The following is a 21628-nucleotide window of genomic DNA, read 5'->3' as shown; positions in this document are numbered from 1 at the left end:
GCAGTAAGCACCGGGTTCTGGCCTGGGTTCTCCACCCCATTTAGGCTCTGTCTCCTCTTAGTGGGTAGCAGAACAACCTGGCCTGACCTCCTCACCTACGAACAACAACCACTACTTATCAAATACTACACTTACTTGCTTTCCATCTGTCAATACTTTTCCTCTGCTTGATGCTATGTGCTTCCTACTAAAGCCTCTCCCAGAACTGTGATTCTCTAACTACTTCCACAGCTGTCATCTTGCTCTGAGTTCTCCCTGGATTTTGTCACTGCAGATGTCCCTGAGCCTCCTCCTCAGACAGTCACTGCCCTCTCACACACTTTTCCCTCTCTTGTCTCCTCCCTGTTCCACAGGCCTTTCTCCAGAAACAGCCATCAGCAGCTCCACCTCCTCATCCTCACCATGGGCAGGCTCTTGCCCGTCCTTCTCAAGAGGGTTTCCTATGGATTGCATTATGCCTTGATGATGCATCAAAGTATTTGCATGAATCATGTGAAAGACGGGTAATGTTTTGTTTCATAGACAACAGCTCAGTCGGCTGAATCCWGCACCATTTGGATTATGAACAGCACAATCATTAATACACTGTGGTATATGCTCCAACATTCATCTTTTTCCAGAACAGATATTACTTGATTTCTGGTCTGATGCTTCATGTAATGATATACCAATTGTGTAAGGAGTTTGTTTGGTTTGTTTAAACCCTGGGCATTTTCCCCACCAAAATTTGTATTGTGGCTGTGAAGACAGAGAGTGGCAGTTAGAAAGACTGAATTTTCATTGTCCTTTATTTTGCTAACCACCACAAAATTTTAAGCTTTTCTGCAAAAAGAAAATTTATGGTGCCCATAGAATCAAAATGAGTGTGCTGCTGACTGAGTGAGCATCTGATCAATGCATCACAGCGAAGCTATAGAGACAGGCTGAAGAAGAGCTACAACGTTTTAAACCTAGGCAGTAACATTGTTATGCTTACTTTGTGAGGCACTATTTTATATAACAGATCCCAATTCCACTCTAGATGGGTAACTACTGTGAATTATAATTTTATTTTCCACTTAGTGGAGCCTATTGACTTGGACTAGCCCTTGCCAGAGAACCAGTTCTGTAATAAAGGCAGTAAATTCCGATTTTGTGCTTGTTTGATAATTAATAGTGAGGTGTCAGCAACAGGGCAAAATGAAAGCATATTTTTTCCTCTAGAAGTTATAAAAGATAGGTTATAAGTCAATGAGTTTATGCTGAGTGTATAAGGCACATATCTTTTACTAAAAYTAGTTCAGCAGCTCGGTGGATGTTGGGCTCTGTTTGGGAAGGTATGTGTGCAAGGCACCCCTGTTAACCAACCATCCTTGGCCCCAGGCATAAATATACAGATTTGCATGAATCATGTGAAAGATGGGTAATGTTTTGTTTATTACACTGGCAACCATTCTTCCCTCCCAGTGGAGACAYGGTTTATAGCAACACCGATTTTCCCTTATTGCTAAAACAGTGGCAAAAACAGGTGTCCATGGGTGTCAGTATACATGCTAGTTATAAATATATATAATATGTTCATCATACTAAAGAGAAAAGAAGAGGCACCGAAATGAAAATACCATATAAACTTGACGCTACTGAAGTATTTGTTTATCAACATCTTCCCATATTTACTGAGGATTAAAATAAAAACAATAGCCTTGGCCTTAAGGAAGGTGGAGCCACGGCTCTGACAGATGGCTGTGCCAGACAGGCTTCAGCACAGACCAGACCTGAGCATCTCCCAGCAAACGTGGGAGCCCTGGCGACAGCCCACCGAGATCAGCAAGCGAAATTCCCTGTGTGCAAGCACAAGCAGGGAGTGAAAACTCAATCCAGCCAAGAATCTCTGTGCTCARAGAACACAAGGCTACCTCCTTTGAAGTGACTTACAGACAGAAATAGAGGATTAGGCCCACGATTTACTGAGATGCCAGAGGATGCTCACACATGTCTGCTGGACCAAGTCAGTCTCCCGAGGTCATCTGTACCAGAGCCCGGAGGTGAAACTCACTGCCACTCTGTGACTTTCCCTTCAAGGTCAACTTCCAGCACAGGTAAACAAGAACTCCAAAATGAGCTCCATCAGCAAGAAGTCATGATAGTCCAACCTCCCCTCCAGCCTGGGGCTTTCTGGATGTCCCATTTCAGAGTGCTTGTGCCACGGCAACACTCTCAGTGTCTTTGTCATACAGCCATTTTTCTGATTATTCAGAAAGTAAGAAATAGTTTGACAAATGGGAATTGTGTGACCCACACTATGAATAGCTGCTCTTCTCCAGCAAAACTTCTATGGCTAATTGGCATCTGTTGTTTAAGTGGCAAATGTGTATTTGCCCTCTGTAGACCTTCCCACCTGTTACTCACTCCACGGATGATCATGCCATTTGTGTGCTGCTAACAAACTAAAAGGTGCTTCACATTCAGGGTGATTGGGCTCTGTCAGAAAATTAAGGTATTATTTAGTAAATAAATCTGTTACCCCAGTGAAAATTTGGGCAGCACCACCACAGATCTTGTATTAAGCCTTGTGCTACCTGCACATGTTGGCTCCCATCTCCCTTAAGCTGCAGTAAAGCAGGGACAGGACAATGCATGGCCCCACTGAAACAACCATGAAGAGATGTCGACTCTCCTCCATCATTCTCCCAATGCCTTGCTTGATCTCCTGTCCCTTCTTGCTCAGCCTTACCACCCCAGGCTCACTGCTTCACCTCCTCAGGAGAAGAGTGACAACAACAGTGCCAAGGAAGCTTCAAATAATTTTTTCTCTGATTCTGCCCACAGACAAAGTCCATCCCATAATGTCTGGAAATTATTTATGTCTAATAAATTTATTTATTTATTTATTTATTTATTTAACATTTACTTATTACACTCTCGACTCCAACATCATCCAGGAAACCTGGCTACTGCATCTTACTGCAATTCACTGACTTCCAAGGGCATAAGATGCCCAGGTGTTTTCTAAAATCTGCTGATGTATGTAAGAGAGAGCCTGAAGGAAGTAGGTTAACAGAAGTGAGTGTGCTGTAAGGAGCTTTCCTATAAACCGCTAACCACCAGAYTGGAGAGATGGGGAAGAGGAGGAAGGGAGAGATGGGAGGGAGGCAGGCAAATCTGGTGACTTCCTTATTCATCTTTCCAAAAAGAAAAAAACTGCAAAACTAAAGAAGAAAATACTTAGAAGGCAAGGTTTCCATAGGAAAAAAAGTATTTTATTTTTTTAAGAACAAATTCAGTTTGAAACAGATGTGGAATGTGATTTTCATCATTTTCATCTTTTGGGAACTAATTGCAATGAGGAACTAAAGCAGATTTCAAACTTATGACCGGCTAGTTTTAATACAGAATGAAACAAACAAACAAACAAAAACAAAAAAATAAAATTGAAAAAAAAAGAAAGAAGAAATTATTTATAACTCAAGCGTAATACTGTGTTACTTACAAACTGGACAAAGAAATTCTTAAATAAATATTCATGGTACACAATTTCAGCACAAATATGCRGCAATTTGGCAACCTTTTATATATTTTTTTCCTCAATACAGTGCAAAGGGGAATGACACTGCCTTTAAACAAGCTGTAGCTAAATACATTGCAAAATTCAAATTTTATACAAAACATCTTGCTCAGACTTTATAAAAAACCAACATTGCTCTATATACACAATCTGGTTAAGAAAAGCCTTTTTTGTCTTGTTTTCATGTGGGTTTTTTTATTATTTAAAAAGGTGAATAAGGCTACTGTAACACCCCAAATCCATATACAGTAAATCTGAACCTATTTACAGCATCTTCACTTAGACATGATGGTGCAAATTCCAATTCGGGTGACTAGGGATGATCATACAAGCAAGGCATTTACAGTAACTTTTCAAAGCTGGACCAACGTCGAAGAAAGGAACAGTTGGTAGATTGTCATAATTCTGCACCAGACACAAAACAGACGCACAGTAATTWTTTTTTTTTTTCAATTGGTTGCAGGTTGCTCTTAAGCAATTCGTCTGATCTTTTTTTCACAGTTTAGTATGTAAGTAGAATGTAGCCAACTGATGAAGCATAGATATGATTTAAAAAAAATAAGTATCAGTAAGCCCATCTTTTCCCTTCCTCCCCCTCCCCCAAAATAAAATCTTAACGACTTACAAGAGAACCTTGTATGGATGGATTCATAGAAAAGAAGGGTTGTTGAAAAGAATTACATATGTACTGTAGTTAGTCACCATGGTAACCTTCCACAGAACCATGGGTTGGGATTTTTTTTGTTTTTTGTTTCTCTCTTTTGGACCAACATCCCAACATTATCTTCAGGTTCAGAAAACAAAGAGAATGATCATTTCTATGACATCTTTTTTTCTTTTTTTTTCCTTTCTTTTTTTTTTTTTTTTTTTTTTTTTTTTTTTTTTTTTTTTTTTTTTTTTTTTTTTTTTTTTTTGCAGGTGCTCACTGGAGGTCTGAGAACCCTAAAATGCTGTTGCTACATTTTCTTTCCAAATCAGAAAGCAAAGTGTTACCATAGTAACATGACTATGTTAGAAATGTCTATTTGCATAGCACATACAAAAGTAGAGTTTTTTTATTTCCTCCCCAGAGTGGGAGCTTTAGGGGAATAGCCATGCTAAAGAGAAAACTTTAACCTGAAACCCCCCTCTACGAACCTCAACAAAATTTACAGAACACATCAGCCTGTAAGGCAAGGGAAAACACAACACAGAAAACAAATGCCGGCATACCTTGTCTCTGTTAAATACGTGATGCAGTAATGCTGAATTCCTGATATCTTGGACCTTGTATTTCCTACTCTTCTCTTAGAGATGCTTTGGAACTTCTATTTTTTTTAACTATGCTCCCACTGTTGGTTTTGGATGGCTGATTTTTTTCCCAGAAGCAGTTTATTTTAAAAAAAATGTGTGCATATGCATACATATATAGGCATATGTATACATATATAGACTTATGTATGTGTGTATTAATATACACACAACACACATAGATATATGTAAAATGATGACAAGTTAAGACTATGAATTGCCGCAAATGAATTTCACATCTTCTGGTGTAGATCTGTGCAATCTCAAAATATATATTAGTAAAAAAACCCAAAACAAAACAAAAAGAAAGAAAGAATGAACAAAAGAAAATCTCTCACTTTATTACCCTTGTGTTCTATACACCTATTATAAATAAGACATATCTTCCTTCTCCATCTCAGTGTCATAATTTATTTTATTCTTACGGACTGCCAGAGGTTTGCCATATGTGCTTTAACTTTGCAACAGAGCACCAATGAACTGCTGTGTCAGTCAGTACCTACACTCACTGTGCAGGGACAGCACTACATTAAGCCAAAGTGCCAAAGGGTCAGCCAGAAAGAAATTCTGCCTTACTTTTAGAGATGAGCAACGTTTTGAGGTTTGTTGTTAGAAATTTTTTTTTTTTCACAACTTTACCAGTGATAGAGCTATAGCTCATTTGACCCATTGGCTCATAATCACCTTGGTAGAMTTGGCTCTCTGTTGTTTTCTTAAATGCTTTCCCTGTGTTTAGTATAATGTGATAGTATAGCAGCTGAGTCTGCTTCAAAGTCATTCAAAGCAGACTACGTTTTTGCTACAGCTCCAAAGCTGTGTATTTTATTGCCAGTACCACAACAGCCCTGCCCTAATATATCCTCAGCGGCCTGCTATTGTCTTGTCTTCTCCAGGCTTGTTCACTTACTAACAATACCCCTTTGTTCTACTSTATTGAAGGTACTATTTTTTTCTGCACACTGGTATTTGATAACTGTGAATTCCTTCAAATGCAGCCTTAATCCACTGCGCATGTTACTGTGTTTCCTATTTGCCTCTTAAAACTTAGCATACCAAAGTGCTGTGCTACCTAAATGCGGCTTTTTTCTTCCCAGCTTCTATTTTTGAGGCAGCAATGTTCAACTGCAGCTTCAATCAGCCCTTCCCTCCACCACCCAGTCCTGCTCTTGACTTTGTTGACAGCCTAACTTTTTGGCTGGAAGGCTCCTTACTATCAAACACAATTTTTATAAATGCATTACCCATTCGAGTGAGGCTGCTGTAGCAGATGGATGGAGTGCGGATCTCCAAACATTAATGTTCCATTAGTGATTCAGGAGGTGGAGTGAAAGGAAATCTTATGTGAAGGATGGCAGAGCCCCGGATAACAGAAACAAATGGAACAGTGACRGACTAAAAGCAAGAGAACTTTAACAAGTCTTACTCAGACACCAAGGTCTGTGTGACAAATCCAGTACGCACTGAGAGAGACACACAAAAGTCAGAAGATTGCATTTCAAGCTTGATATATCCTAGAGCACCTTCCCAGGGTGCCTAGAGCTATTAACATCCACAGATTGCTCCATCTTCCCTTGGCTTTTGTACATGCCTGAACGCCCACAGCACATGGCTTTGAGGATGATGAATGTAACAAGAGTACAGCAATCAGAATGGGCATCTTCTACATGAAAGTCTTCCAGCTTTTAGTGAATACTTATTCACCGAGATAGGAATTCTACAGACTAGGTAAGCTGTCCAGCTCGCGTCGGYTCCTGGAGAAAGAGCTGTTGCCTTCTCCCCCCTGTGCTTAAGTCAATGCCAGCGCACAAGGCGTCATCACAAACCCCATCAGAAAGCATTTGACCAGTGAGTTTCCTCTACGACTCAACTGTACCACAGAGYTGGTTGCGTGTTTCTCAGACCTTGTAATAAATGTTTGCTGGACTCTGAGGAGGCATCTCTTGAACTATGTACACCGGATGTCCATAGTCGCCGCTGACCTTTTCATAGTGGGGGCAAAAGACACTGTCTGCAGTCCTTAGAGGAATGATAATGTCACTGGGCTCAGAACCATTGTTGTTGCCACTGCGTTTTGGGGTGGCTAACGTACTAAGTGATAGAGTTGTCGTGTGCTGCGGGGAATGCTTCCTGTGTCTTCTCCGGTACTTCAACAAAAGAACCACCAAAGTGATGATGATGACGATGAAAATGATGCACCCTGATGCAATCCCTGCAAATAAGGCCACCTCTGAACCCAGTATACTGGAATGCCCAGCCTTACTGCCATCTGTGCTAGATCCTGGAAAGAATGGAAATACAATAGACAAAAGTTATTGCCATCCTGTGACCCATTTATGTTGCTTAAAAATGTGTAGAGTAAGCAAGACTGGAAGAATTAACTGACAGCTAAACTTTGACAAACCAATTACCCTGTTAGATAGCTAAATGCAAACAGCCGAAGTCAGCAATCAATATAAAACAAGACTTTGTGTCTGTTGCTCTCACTTTTGTGTTGCTCCCAAACCACCCTGTTTCATACATCATCATCCATCAGCAGCGAGAACTGTCACTGACAAGGCAGCCTTTGATGCGCACGGCATCTTTTAACAGATGCCGGCCAGCCCCGGGCACAAGAGAGGGGTGGGATAGGACTGGAAGGGAAAACAACACAGGGAAATGACAATTCTCAGAACAACTGGTGCTGTTCAGTGCCACTCTGCTCCCTCTGCTATTTTATCTCTCAAATATTGATTAAAGTTTAACCATCCTTAGTGCCTCTTTATGTGGACTCCTCTTGCTTGGACATGAARCTAAGGCGCTTAAGGCAGCATGGGAGACAGGCAAAATCACTATGGCATTTCTGTTAGTCTTAACTCATGTTTTCTTAAAACCCCATGCATTTGGTGGTCAGGCAAATCTCACATGCTGAACAGCCTGGTAAATATTTGCTGACCATCACACCTTTGTATTATTTCTCATAAAAATTAAATGAATGCTCGCTTGACTCTCACTTCAAAGTTTTGACCTATTTCCCTCTCTTGATGCTCACAAAAATGATACAGATGCTWCATTCACTAAATTGTTAACTCTTTCTACCAAGGCTTCTGTAGGGATCAGCTGAAGCCTCTCCCTGTGTTGAAGATTTATTAGCCCAGTAACTAATAAGAGAGCTGGCTGGGAAAACTTCTAGCCTTTTTTAGGAAACCCAGAATCACCTGTCAGCAAAGTTCTGCTTTGTAGCATTACTTATTCACTGAATTTTCTTCTGGACAGCTTGAGTCTTAAGAATTAGGTTTTTTCGTGTTCATCCTATGAGTGAAATGTATCCTGAAGATTTTTTTTAATCATATATTTATTTTGTTTAGATAATTATTAAAAAAAAATCTTTACATTTAGTAAAAGACCAGCCATCCATGTCTAGACTTTACATGGTCAGCCAGAAGATCAGAACATTAATTATAGATGCCTTGAAATAAACTTTATAAATGGCTGATGAGAACCATTTAACAATGTATTATGTGGGAAGAGAAACAGAGACTTGTTCACTTGTGCCAGAGTACTGAATGTAAGGTGGCACTGACCACTGTAAAGCTGCTTAGCAAATGTCCTATCCAAAAACTTTCCTGTAAATGAGTGACATTGCGACAGCATGTAATTAACTTCTACAGCAGAGGGTAAGAKGGGAAAGAACAGCTGCTGCCAAAACTGGCAGCTCCCAGACACTATCCATTGGAGCAACCGGAACCGGCTTTTGCTTCATCTCACAATGAAAACATTTGCTTTTCTCGTACTTTAATGGTAAAATAAAACACATTTGGGRACAAAGGAGGAGATGTTCTGGGGCAAAGTCCCACCACACCTACCTGAGTGGTCCTTCACAAAAGGGCTGGTGGTGGAACTCTTCCCATTGGTGCCAGCTTCCTGCTCGGGGCGCTTGGTGGGATCCGTGTGCCGGGGCTGCCCCGCCGAGTTGGGATCTGGGGGAGAGAAAGACGACTCATGCAGCTTTGGCACTTGATGGTACAGAGCCTTACACAAGCTGCCTCTAGGTACCTCGTGAGACACAAATGGTTTAACAGAAGAACCTTTATGCAAAGGACTGGGAGACATAAGAGCGCAATTTTCCTTTTAAAGCAAAATGGTTATATTAGTTATTTCAGGTTTAAATTGTGAGGCCATCTGCAGAAACTATAGGGTCTCCTGTAATTGGCAAGAAAAGCTTTGCAGATGACATTTCAGTTTAACTGAGGAAGCTGATTGACTACTAAACCAACTTCTACTTAGAAGAATAATTCTTTCTTCCTGCACAATAGGTTATCTATATGTGAAAAGAGACAATGAACAAAAACCTCTCTGTAATCAGAATTCATAACAAGCAAACTATAGAAATATTAGCTTCCTTCTTTTCATGTATTTTAAATAATTTTGAGCAGCAGAGTTGTGGCTTTTGTTTTTAAAATAAAAATAAAAATGACTGAAACATGCTACTCCCAGGTGACCTTTCCTTCTAGGGATCTCTCCAATAAAGAGATCTTATTACCCTAACCCTCCTTCTGTAGAAATCTGTCAGTAGCCAAGGAAGAGAAAATAGGCTTTGCTTTCAGACTATAAGGGAGGAATGACCACACTAGACTCGACTGGCTCTCTGCTCTACACTGCTAAAAGAAGCCTGAAAACTRAAAAGGACATTGAGACCGATCAAAGTGATTTCATGAAACAGCAGATGGTCTTTACCTTGTCCAACTTTCATGAGGATCTTCATGGTTTTTGTCTGGCACACCCCTCCCTCCTGGTTATCCAGGCCCTCCAAAGACCCATTTGATGTTGCTGATTAAAAATAAAAGAAAAATAAATAAAAATAAAAATAAATAAAAATCAGGAAATCAACAGGCAAAGTGATGTGAACATGAGTGTCTAAAAGCAGGGCTCTTTCAATCTACCAGGACCTGCTCTTGTTGCTCGGGCTGACCTATGGAAAGTTGTGAAATGTTGAAAGCGAAAGGAATGAATACACTGGTAAGCTGTACAATATACACAAATGGAGGAATGTGTTATCAGGGTTTCAAATTTACCCTGAAACAGTTTTTTTTTTCCCTGTGCACAATTGACTGACTGACTGAGTTGGACAAAAACACACCATCTTGCTAAAAGGTGATAGAGTCAGCTGAAAAGGAAGCTCTGGCAGGCTCAGASGAGAAAAGCACAGAAAAATCACCCTTTTTTCCCCCCTCCCAACAATATCTTTATAATCACCATGCTACACCTGCTTCCTCTATTACAAATCTCCTGCTGGAAGAAGTGAACGCACACAAAAGATCCAGGTGAAAGCTAAGATTCCGAGCTGATTGGAAAACCATTTAATATTTTAAAGTACAATCTCACTTTTCTCAGCGCTGAGGAGCCTCCRCGGGGGCGGGTGGCAAAGGGGAATACGCTCTATTCTCACGGAAACCTTTCAGCTCACACAACAACAGGGTGCTTTCCCCGTGTTGATATTGTTCCGCCTTATCTAGGTGCCAGCTGGGACCGCACAATCCGGGCGCCAGCCGGCACTGCCATGCAATGGAAGGACRGCTCCCCTGGAGAATCCACGACACTGAATCACGGCCGTGGCTGTATGGTTGCCGCCCCAGACAGCTGCTGGTCACAAAACAAAAKGATTCAGCAGCTCCTGGGCAGCAGGCATGGTGGCCACGGCGCTGCACAGCCACTGGTCACTGTGAGCAGGGCACCATTGCCAGTGGTGACCTCTGCAGTTGCGGTGCAGGGAATGCACTGGGTTTTTCCTAGCCTGGCTGTCCAGGGGATGGAAATTTCACTGTCCTTTCTTGGAGCTGTTTATCCAAGGCCCAAAATGGACTTATAAGAAGGTGCATGGACAGGGGCACAAGCACACCTGCACTGGGCCACCACATGGAGCAAGCAAATGGAAAATGGGATGTGAGCTCATTGCTTGCTGCAGTGGTGGGGAACTGCTTAAGCAGCACATGCCTCCATCTTCCCCTCTCCTTTCAGCTTGTGGGCTTTACGCTGTTCATTCTTTCTTTTTAATTCTCGCTCCTTCTCTTTCACCTTCCTTGGGGATTTTCTTTCAAACGCAATCTATGTATATTTCCTTTTTCTTCACAATGTCTTCCTACCCCCATGGCAGTRTTTTTCTTGCTCTAATCTTCTCTCTAGCTGTAAAGATATAAACCCCATACCGCTGAACCCTGCTTCCTAGCCTTTGATCTGCTTCTTGTTTTTGTTCCACTTCTGACTCTTTTGTGACCAACTCAAATTACAGCCACCATACAAACTTCCCAAACTGTGCTTTCTTTTCCTAAATTCCGTTCTCCTCATACGTGGTCCCTCCCAGTTCCTTCTCTTGGTCCCTCCCCCCTGTAAAAACACAACAATAGAAGTATGGCAAAAAGACTTTTCAAAATACAAAAGAGCACATTGAGTAATTTAAGATAAAAGCTGATCTGAAATGTGCCACTGCATTGCCAGGCTCAGAAAATAATGGAGACATATAGTTTTGTTTTCTTTTGTTTTTTTCCAGAGGGAAAAAAAAAATCAATACCAAGAACCCATCCTGGACATAAATCAAATGTGTCTTTGCTGAAAGTGTTTTTTATGATCTATTTGCCAATGTACCAGCACAAGGACACAGAGAAAAAAAGCAGTAAATAGAAATACCAAAGCTGAGCACAAACTGGATGTACAAATAATAAACACTGACTTTGTCTTGTGTTTTTTTATTTCTTTTTTAATCAAGGCAAAGGGAATCACACCTTCTRCTTGATTTTAATTGACTAGAATGCTGCTTCTTCTGAACATCAATGCCTTTTTATTCTTTAAAAGGCCTATCCACTTAACCCAGAGCAGAACTCAATAGGATGCAGAGGACACAGTCTGACCTCACTACACAAGAAAGTAAGATGGCAAAAAGAATGCAAAATTACTGCAAATACAGTCTCCAAACGGGAAGACCCAGATGTACAATGAGTCTGGTTGTGTGCCTACGCCAGCAATCTGCCTTGCTTGCTTGCTAAAAGAATGCTTTCATAGCTTTGATGTCAGATGAATGAATTTGCAGAAGTATTCACTTTTTCCACAGTTCTTCAAGGGATTTTAGGAAAGCCTATGTTATAGCTCAGAGTATAGACTGATACGTCCTGAGGAATCGGGAATTTTCAAAGGGGAGCATTTCAGTGACAAAGCMAAGTTTCCATCTCAGTTTCTCCTGTAATTAAACTGACAACTACCCAAGGCCACTGGAGGAAATTATTTTTTGAAATTCATTAAGACTACCAAAATACAACCTTGGTTATCCCTAGTGTACCAGGAAGAAACTGGGTTTTAAACACATCGTTTTAAGCTTTGAAAAGCTGCACAGAGAAAAAGAAGCAATCTGGGACATCAGAGAAAACAGTTTCATAGTGCGAATGCCCCTTGACAGTGCAGTGTGCAGAAGTCAAACAAGGGAGAGAGTACAAAATATTCCTCAAACACTTGCTGTGGCCTTTCTATATTGATCTTCAAATGAAAATTACGCCCACTGTCATGTTAGCTCCTCCACTGCACTCACACCTCTGCGGAAAAGTGACCCAGCATCTACAGCTCTGCTCACACTTGAAAGGATATTAAAAAAAAACACACAAAAAAAGGGTGCCGCTTATAGGAGTTTTRGATTTAAATACAAACACAAGTTTCTGGTGTCCAAAATGGAAATGTTACTCTCCAGTGTTTTTATATAATCAGTTTTTAAACCTTCCATCCAATTTATTCTTATGTACATATATAAAAAGAACAGGGGTTTTTTAATATATAGGTYTAAATATGGATATATTTTACAGTCAGTTACTCACACATGACTACCATACAAAGCCCACTGCTAAGAAGACTGGATRCTTAACTATTAACATTAATAAACATAATTAATAATTAATATAAAGTTTCTCATTAGTATTAGCATTTTCTCAGGATTCCTCGCTTCACTTTGTGTTAATACAGCAATACATAGGAACCTAGAAGTAAGTTAAATGTTGCTAAACAGGTCGCAAAATATTTTTAAATCTTTTGATGGTTAAATACCTCTGATTTTCTGAGACCTGTCCTGTTCCACTGGTGTCAACCGCAAAACTAATAATTACAGTCAAAACCACATTAAATTATTCAACAGTTTGTCCACACCTAAAAATAAACACACATAATTGCGCTAAAATCTCTACTAATTTGAAGACTTTCTAATAAAATTGTGTAACTTATAGATCATTTTTACAACAGTTTATTAGACACTGTCTGCATTCCCTGAATACAACAGCAGCTGCCATTTTATAAGGAATGCAAGTTTAGCTTTTTAACATTCAGAAAACACTTATCTGTTAAGAGATTATGGTTAAGAGACTTGCTGATACATACTTACTTTAGAAAAACTAGTATACATTTTTCAATTTGCAAAACACTGCCTTAACATACCCTCTTTCCTACACAAGGGAGAAATTAAATTATTCAGACCAAAGAACTTCATTCAGATCTGCCTCCCCTTCTTTGAAAGATACAAATTATATAAAAACAAACAGAAACACCAACAAAACAAACAAAGAAACAAACAAACAAACAAAAAAGCCTGGAACTCATGTAAATCAATGTCTAATGTTTTACATTTATTTGCCTTTAAAACATAGCAAGTGCTGTTTATTGTACAAAATGCATTAGTCATAAATGCAGAGGCAGGGAGTCAGTGAGCAAAGCAGAGTCAGCTGACAAGAATAGTTCCTGGCTATGATTCTTACACAGTCCCCATGGAGAGGAAGTAATATTACATTTTAATATGTCTTCATTTGACTGTTATTACTCTGCCTCCCAGGAGGCTACGCCACTCCATGGATCATGGCTGTTTTCAACCTATCAGGTTGGTAACACTGCTCTAATCAGACAGAGAATTAAGCCGCTGGATTTGTGCCTGTATATAGCTTTTCATTCACAAAGAGATTAGAAATGAAGGCACAGTCACAAAAATTCAACTTCCTTTCCTCCTAAAAACACACATTACAAAATCAAAAAAATGCCATCACAGTCACTTAAAACACCAGCAGACAAAAATCTCAGCCTCTTAATGCTGCTACAATTATTACCCACAGTTTCATGTTTTAGGATTATGAAAACCATAACCTATTTGCAAATTAAATGCCATATGCTTTGAACTGACCCAACTTTAAAACACATTTATTTCTAGTGCTTGAATAGGAAAATACTACATAGCTGATGAGAGAAATTATGATCATCGTATTTAATTTTCCTGTGAAAACCAAATGGACCTTAAACCACAGACTATAGGAATGAATGAATGATGTCAACTGACGGGCAAGGGCAAAATTGATTTTGTCCCCCCTTAGTGTGCMGGACAACAAAAGTCATTTGGCAATACATTAAAGACACATCACTGATGAGGTAATGRAGAATTAATTGCTGCTGATGTGGCAATACTATTAATAGTAAATTGAGAATTACAGTTTTTTTTTAGAGGTAGATCAGTACTATTCAAYATTAGTTATTTTCACCATTCTTGTTCATTAAATACTGCTTGAATACTGCATCAGAAAATAGATTTCTCAAAATCAGAACAAAATAAAAGCAAGTAACACTACCCATTTCCACTTTTTCCCTGCTGTGCTTAGAAACAGAATGAAAAAACAGCAGTACAATCCACACAAGCTTTAGATCCAATAGCAGTAAGAAGTCATGCTTAAAGCAAAGCTGCACTTGATCTCGCATGCACTCTCAGGATTACTAAGTGCATGTAAAGTTTGGGAGGATTTTTTATTTTATTAATTAATAGAACATTATTTTAGCCAGGCATTATTGTTTGTGCTCTGACGGCTTTCATCTACTTTTGGTCCTTTTAATGATTCTCTTAGTGAAGCACTGAATAAATAATTCTTCTTTGCCATAAATTTAGATAATTTATGGGAGAAGTTTAAGAACACCAGAAATCACACACTGCAAAACCACAAATCACTGATCACAACACAGAGGTTGTTCCTAATCCAGCCATGGACAAAGAACAAGGTAGCTGAGGTAATAGAATGAGTGTTTTAATTAAATGAAATTAAATTCTGCCCCCCAGTAAAAATGCCCGCACTAGATGGAGATCTGAACACCAAAAAATATTTTTCAGGCCACTCACCAAAGAACAGGTAGCTTGGCACACATTATGTTGGGTGAGCTGAAGAATGTTTACAAAGAGGAGAAATATCCTAAAAATACTAGCAAGTAATGGTTTACCTTTGCTTGTAGTGACAAAAGAAGATTGACACTGAAACCTTTGCTTTAAAAAAAACTGCCTTCTGATATTTAACCATCAGTAGTCCCAAACCTGGAATGCAAGTGCTAAAACTTCAATGTATTACAAATAATTGAATTGAGTACTGTTATGAGTTCACTGCATTTTTATCAACAGACAATAAAATCATAACTTTCTACTCTTCTTGTAGAGACAACGAAATGATCCAGGAAAAAAAAAAAAACAAAACAACAAAAAACCTGCTGAATTTGCTCAATTAATACAATTTAGGACACTGAGATTGTAAYGAAAATGTATAAAAACAGCTTACCAATAATTTTGCTTTTTTCTAACATGTCTGCTTTTCTATTTGCCCTACTTGCAAAGTCAACGTGGCACCAAAATTTTGAGGAGTTTCTCAAGCTAAAAACCATTCAGAAACTCTCATTCTCTCTATTTTATTCCACACATTGTTTCAAATTAAAAGAGACTTTTTCCTTAAACTAAGGCTTATGGAGTGTTTATAAATACTCCTGATGCCAGCCTTTTTTCCCCTCTATCGACACATGAGGCAAAACTTCAGTGTGAGAAAAAGGACAAGAATTCTCTATTCTTCTTTTTCATTTTTCATTCTTGCTTTTTARATTAAGTCCTATATTGTATGTCTCAGGATTCTATCTAAACAGGATCCACAAATTATATTCTCCACAGCAAGTAAGCAGCAATGTCCTCTCCAGTCAAGCTAAAACCAGCACAAAATAAAATAAAGAACAGGCCTCTTCTTGCCTGGAAGAAGCAAAGGCTCTGCAGTGAAACTTCATGATTCACTTTTCTAACCACTGCTCTGAAACATATCTCATCCAACTGTGAATAGCGTGACTTGTGGTACTTAGATGGGACCCATGATACATCGGTATTTATATAATTCCCTGTAAAAGTCTCCACTTGTACTCATGTTAAGAGAGGCACAGATTCTATCACTGTTTCAGTGTTTTTTTAAGGGTGCAATGTGGAGGACACAAACAAGACAGAGCCAATCAGTTTTGTACTGCAACAGACTTTGGTATATACCAGCTGTATGATCCCAGGGACATCTCTGAAAATCTGCAGACTCTCCTTCCCACATCTCATGTTATCCAACAGCACAAAATAGAGAGAGAGTTGTAAAGTTTACTACATTCAGAATTTTAGTAATTTCAGGGAGGCATGGCACCATATAAGAAAAATACAGGTGGTGAAAAGAAAAAGCCCTTTATGACAACAAAAAGAAGAGACAGTGAGAGAGTTGGAAAACACCAAAAAAGCTGTGAATTCTGACTGGTTACTGCTGCCTAACATTTTAAAAACACCACCACTTTCTCACTAGGTTAAGGAATATCACTGCTGAAGTGTACTGAACAGTAAACTATTTGCTGAATTATTATCCATTACTGAAGGTCACAGCTTCCACCCACCCACAACAAAATTGTACTTGCTTCACTGCTGTCAAGTGCCCCTTACAAAATTCCCTTGGAATGATTTAGAGATTATATAAAGATTATATAAAAAAAAATAGAAAAGAATCTCAATACTCTATCACTGTGAATGATGATTTGAGTCTTCCATTTCAGTTAAGCATTTCTAAAAGTATTTCAGTTCTATATTTCACATACTCTGAGAAATGTTGTCAGATAATGATCCACTGCACACATGGTTGCTTCTAGTTTACATAAACAAATTATATATTTGTGAGTACTGAAGTAACTGTGGCAGATGTAAGCCCACTAATTATGATGTATTTAGTGTACATCTGAAAGTATGCATCTAAAACATCTAATCTAGATTACTAGTTGGTTAACTTCACCACCCACAAACAGGTATTTTATGCAAGTTTATCCTCTCTCCCAGCATCCTACTGACAAAAGCCTCCCGTGGATGGAGACAAGTATCTCCCACTACCACAGCAAGCTCTGCTTAACAGTTCAGCTGAACAGAACTAATAGAATTAGTTAGCATTCAAGTTACACTGATTGCTGCTAATGACAAGAGGGCTTGCTGGAAACAAAAGCAAAAGCTTTAACAATAAATGAGGACCCACTTTCTGTATCATACAAACTCACCTTCGCTCYACAAGGATGTTCACCTGCCTTGAAAATCTCTCTAGTTTTTGTCTGTGGCACTTGGATAAGAAAGGGTTATAGTGAAAGTTCATATTAAATAAATAACAAACCTCTTGCTCATTCTACTGTCACTAATTGCATGCAATGATATTAATGACCCAGTAATTGCTATACGAGTAGCACTGAAGTGGAAAACATCATTTTGAGGCAGAGTTCATCTCTAGGTGGTAGGACTTCACCAGTGACTGAGTTAATGCCTAGTGACAGTTTAGAATATAACACTATAGATGAGAAAATGTGCCAGTCTCATGGTTATAACAGTTTAGATGGACATGATGTTATTTGCTTTGACCACACAGAGTCTAGGAGTAACCCCAATAAAGTGCCACAGTCAGACTTTGCCCTGCAGATGAACCTCATTCCTTTCAGGGGAGATGCTCTGTACTACAACAATCTAGAGCAATTTTCCACATGTTTGCTTCAATAAAAGAATACCTTCATCTCCTGCTTTTACATGTAGCACAACAAAAGTGTGCTTTATTGCAAAACACAAAAAGCTATTTACATCATCTAACTATCCTTCAGCAACACAGAGTTTGGCACCTTAGTACCGAGATCAATTATGATACTATTGGATGACTGTACACTTGGCAAAGATGATCAGAAGTTAAGCACTGTTTTGACTGCAGTGTGCTTATGTTTGTGTTTAGAGCTGTAAAATACCCGTGAAGTAAACCTTAATGAGGGAACATTGCAGAAATGAAGCAATCTGAATTTCCAGGGTTCTACAGGCCCTCCTGTTCAAATACTTGCTATTAAGAAATTAAGAGACTYAGTGTCTCTAGAAATTATCACACAGGCACATCCTGGTTCATTTTAAGAAACTCCAGTGGGATATGTTAATCCACCAATGCTTGGAATTTTGAAAAGTCACAACCAGGCATGCAAACTGATACTTCTATACCTATGTTCATAGAGTTTTTAAAAATTCACTGGTGTTTTCCTTTTGCAATGTGAATTATTTTGCTAATATCTTGATTCTGCTACCAAATCTGCTGTGGCAGCCTCTGGGTGGCAAGTGGAATTAAGTTTCTCCACAGGCTGGGGTAAAATGCATGGAAAGCAGCTGCTCTGCAAAAACTGCCCTGAGGGTCCTGGCAGACACAGAGTTTCAATGTGCCCTGGTGCCAAGGGGACAAAGAGCCTCTTGGGCTTGCTGTGTCAGAGCAGTGCCAGCTGTTTTGGGGAGGTGATCCTTCCCCACCACTCTGCACTGGTGAGGCCACACATGGAACACTGGGGGCAGCCACCGGCTCCCCAGTACCACACAGAGGTGGACTTACAGCAGCAAGTGCAGTAAATGCTCCTGGAGATGATCAAGGAATTGGAGCACCTGTACAGGGGGAAGGGCTTTATCCTTGGGGATACTCAAAACTCGGCTGGACACTGGTTTGGGGCAAATGGCTGCAGCTGGGTCTACTTGAGCAACGCTTTATCAGGGGACTAGATGAGCTCCAGAGGTGCCATCCAAACCAAACCRTTCTGGCATTCTGCAATCAGCTGTGCTGTTGTGGTCTAACGCTTTATGTGCTAACATGAATACCTGAAAAACAAATCACTGTAAGATTCCCTGGCAGGATTTGGATTCAGAATTGTGTTTCTCTCACAGCAGCCCAGTGAGCACAGAAGGACTACTCTGCTGCTGTGATTTAGGGATTTTTGCTGTTCTCAACTACAGAACAGAAAACAGATAAGTCATGCTAACAAAGATCCGAACACGCTTTTTAAACCCAGCCTTATCAGCTTAATATGGACTCTTCTCCAAGAACAGCTAAGACTACCTAAAGCCTAATCCTGCTTTTAGTCCCAGAAATACGTGCATGATTTCCTTGGAACTGAAAAAAAAAGAAACTGGAAGACTGCCCATTAGGGCTTAGTTTTATATACTCTGATTTATCAGAAATAAATCCTGAAATATTCTTCATCCAAGGTTTCCAGGACTGACTAAAGTCAGRAAAGAAAATCCAAACAGACATTTAACCCTGGTTTTCAACTGTTCCAGCCTTTTGTTTTAGCTAATGCAATTCTCAGACAAAAGTACATTTCTCTCCATTCCAGCTATGTAAGGATTTTAATGAGGCAAACAATTTCAAGTCTTTAAAATGAGTTTCATTAAAGCCTTTATAAATCCTTATGCATTTCCTCTTATTTTAGGACTTAAAATACTGCAATATGTAACACATATAATACAAACAACTGTACCAAGTAAAGACTAATCATCCTACTTGATGAGCTAAATGCTCATCACCAAACTTATGTACAAAATGAAAGTTAAATGTTCTTCAGTTTGCGCTTTCAAGTTTCAGTTCAAACACTTTCCTCATACTTTCCTCATAGCATGACATGTCTTTCCAATACTCACCCCCTTGATTTAAACAGTTACTCATATCCTGAATATAAAAGATATAAACTACACACTAAACACAATCTTCTTCTGCATGTAGTCTTGTTAAGAATGTTTATGTAAATCTAAGAACACACACATCTTGGAGATTGGGGTTTAAGGCTTTTTTTTGCATAGCACTATGAATACAACATATACAAAGGCTTCTAAGGGAAAATACAGTATCTTCTTTGTGAATGTACTACATTTCCAGTATTTATAAATTTCTGTTTCTGAGGAACTATAAAAGCGAGATATAATAATAGTGACTAAGACTATTAAACAGCTTCCTATGAAATTTTAAAACCTGTTAAATCCCTGAGTATTTCCTGAATATTTTTTTCCTCGAGTCTGAACAATTATTCTTCATTTTCAGCTGATTCCACATCTATCAGGAATATTTGCGGGGGTGTGGGGGAAGATAACTATATTTTTTTCACAACATGCCATCAATTAACAAACTGAGCATTCCTATCTTTCATTTCCTTCCCTTAGGAATAGAGACATAATAACAGATTTCCTGCTGAACTATCTCTGTCTACTTTAAAGGAGATAAACGATTGGTATTGCCTAGGTAATGGCACCGAATATGAACAAAGTCCATCAATATAAAATAGCCTTATTCTCTTACAAGACCTGTGTGGTCTGGGACAAAACCCCAAAGGACCATGACTCCATTAATCCTGCAGGTCTTAGACTCTGTTAGAAATCTGAAGCTGAACAGACAGTGATTTTTCTCTCTAATAATATTATTTGTATAAGCTGTATTTATATTTCATTCAACAAGAGCTAAGTGGTATTGCTGATACATCCCTTAAAAGACTCTTCAGCAAAGTCAAAGACTGACCTCTGGATATCATTTTACACTAAGRAGAAATTATTTATCTAATTTTCTGAGGACAGAGAAGGAGAAAGGAAAGAGAAAAAACGATCTTTGTACAAATGGAATCTGAGCGACTATTATTGCATTGGCTTTCATTAACACCACCACCACCACATCAAAAAAAAAAACCAAAAAAACCAACAGTAGATTTCTGGACCRCAGAGTCTTTAACAAAATGCACAAGAAACATCTTTGTTGCAAAACAAAAGGAATTWATGATACAGTGTTCCCATTTTGGCTAGTTTGGCATTAACAAATGAAAACCTGTTTACTGTAGTTTCCTTTCGGGCAGCTTTCACTGGGTGATTTGCAGGTTGCAGGGGGCTGCAGRCTGAAATCTGCCTTAGAACATTTTCAGAATGCCCAGCCAGACAGATTAGCCAGTGCTTAAACTGGTCAGAATACTAAAATAACRTTTTAATGTAAATCTATTTGGCCACACAAAGAGATTTATTCTTCCCAGCTGGGCCATATTTCAAGGGACAATCTATATTGTCCTTTAATATGTTCTTCCTCAGACAGATATTGCCCTTTAATTGTAACAGAATGACAAAGTGAAAACATAAAAAGCCTTGTGATTTTTTCAAATGCAGCTAATGCTAAAGTTTCAGAATGACTGTTTTGATTTTAAAAGCCACAGTACCATTAAAGCAGTTATCCAAAATATAGTGCTACTAGCCAGTATAAACCTTTAAATCAGTCAGGGATCAAATATATATAAATATATGTTTTTTAATTTAAGCCAGAAGCCAATTATGTAAGTGGGTCACTTGAAAAAAGTTGACAAAAAACATTTAAGTAAAGCTGCATATTCAATTTTGCCRATGTCAAAGCCAATGAGCATCATTAGCTTGGCAAGCTCGGCTAATGAGGTCCAGGCAGAGCAAACCTTATAGAGGAATCGTTCAGAGAACCATTCTCTAGCCCCTTCTCAAACCCAAAGTATTATTAAAATTAAAAGTACTATTAAAAATTTGGAACAGGTGAAGATTTCATTGCAGGTGACTTATTTTTTACTTTTGATGATGTCAGCCCACAAACTTCCCTTTACTTATGCAGAAGAAGAGATGGTGTGAAGTATGTGCTTGCTTGACCAAACTAACTATAGAGCTTGAGGGWG

General features: G+C 39.0%; 1 protein-coding gene across 1 annotated transcript in view; it reads right to left on the bottom strand.

Moving 5' to 3' along the window:
* Positions 1-3218: 3218 nt before the first annotated feature.
* EFNB2 (ephrin B2) overlaps positions 3219-21628 on the bottom strand; it is a 45251-nt gene continuing 26841 nt past the window's right edge. The window contains exons 3-5 of the mRNA XM_057373732.1: positions 9548-9640; positions 8677-8790; positions 3219-7112 (exon numbers count right to left, since the gene is read on the bottom strand). Of these exons, the coding sequence (XP_057229715.1) occupies positions 6730-7112; positions 8677-8790; positions 9548-9640 (590 nt within the window). The 3' untranslated portion in view covers positions 3219-6729. The remainder of the gene's footprint in view (positions 7113-8676; positions 8791-9547; positions 9641-21628) is intronic.

This window comes from Malurus melanocephalus, unplaced genomic scaffold, assembly GCF_030028575.1.
Source record: "Malurus melanocephalus ecotype Western Australia unplaced genomic scaffold, MMel_1.1 scaffold_206, whole genome shotgun sequence".
NCBI lineage: Eukaryota > Metazoa > Chordata > Aves > Passeriformes > Maluridae > Malurus > Malurus melanocephalus.
This window is presented reverse-complemented; position numbering and strand designations above follow the sequence as displayed.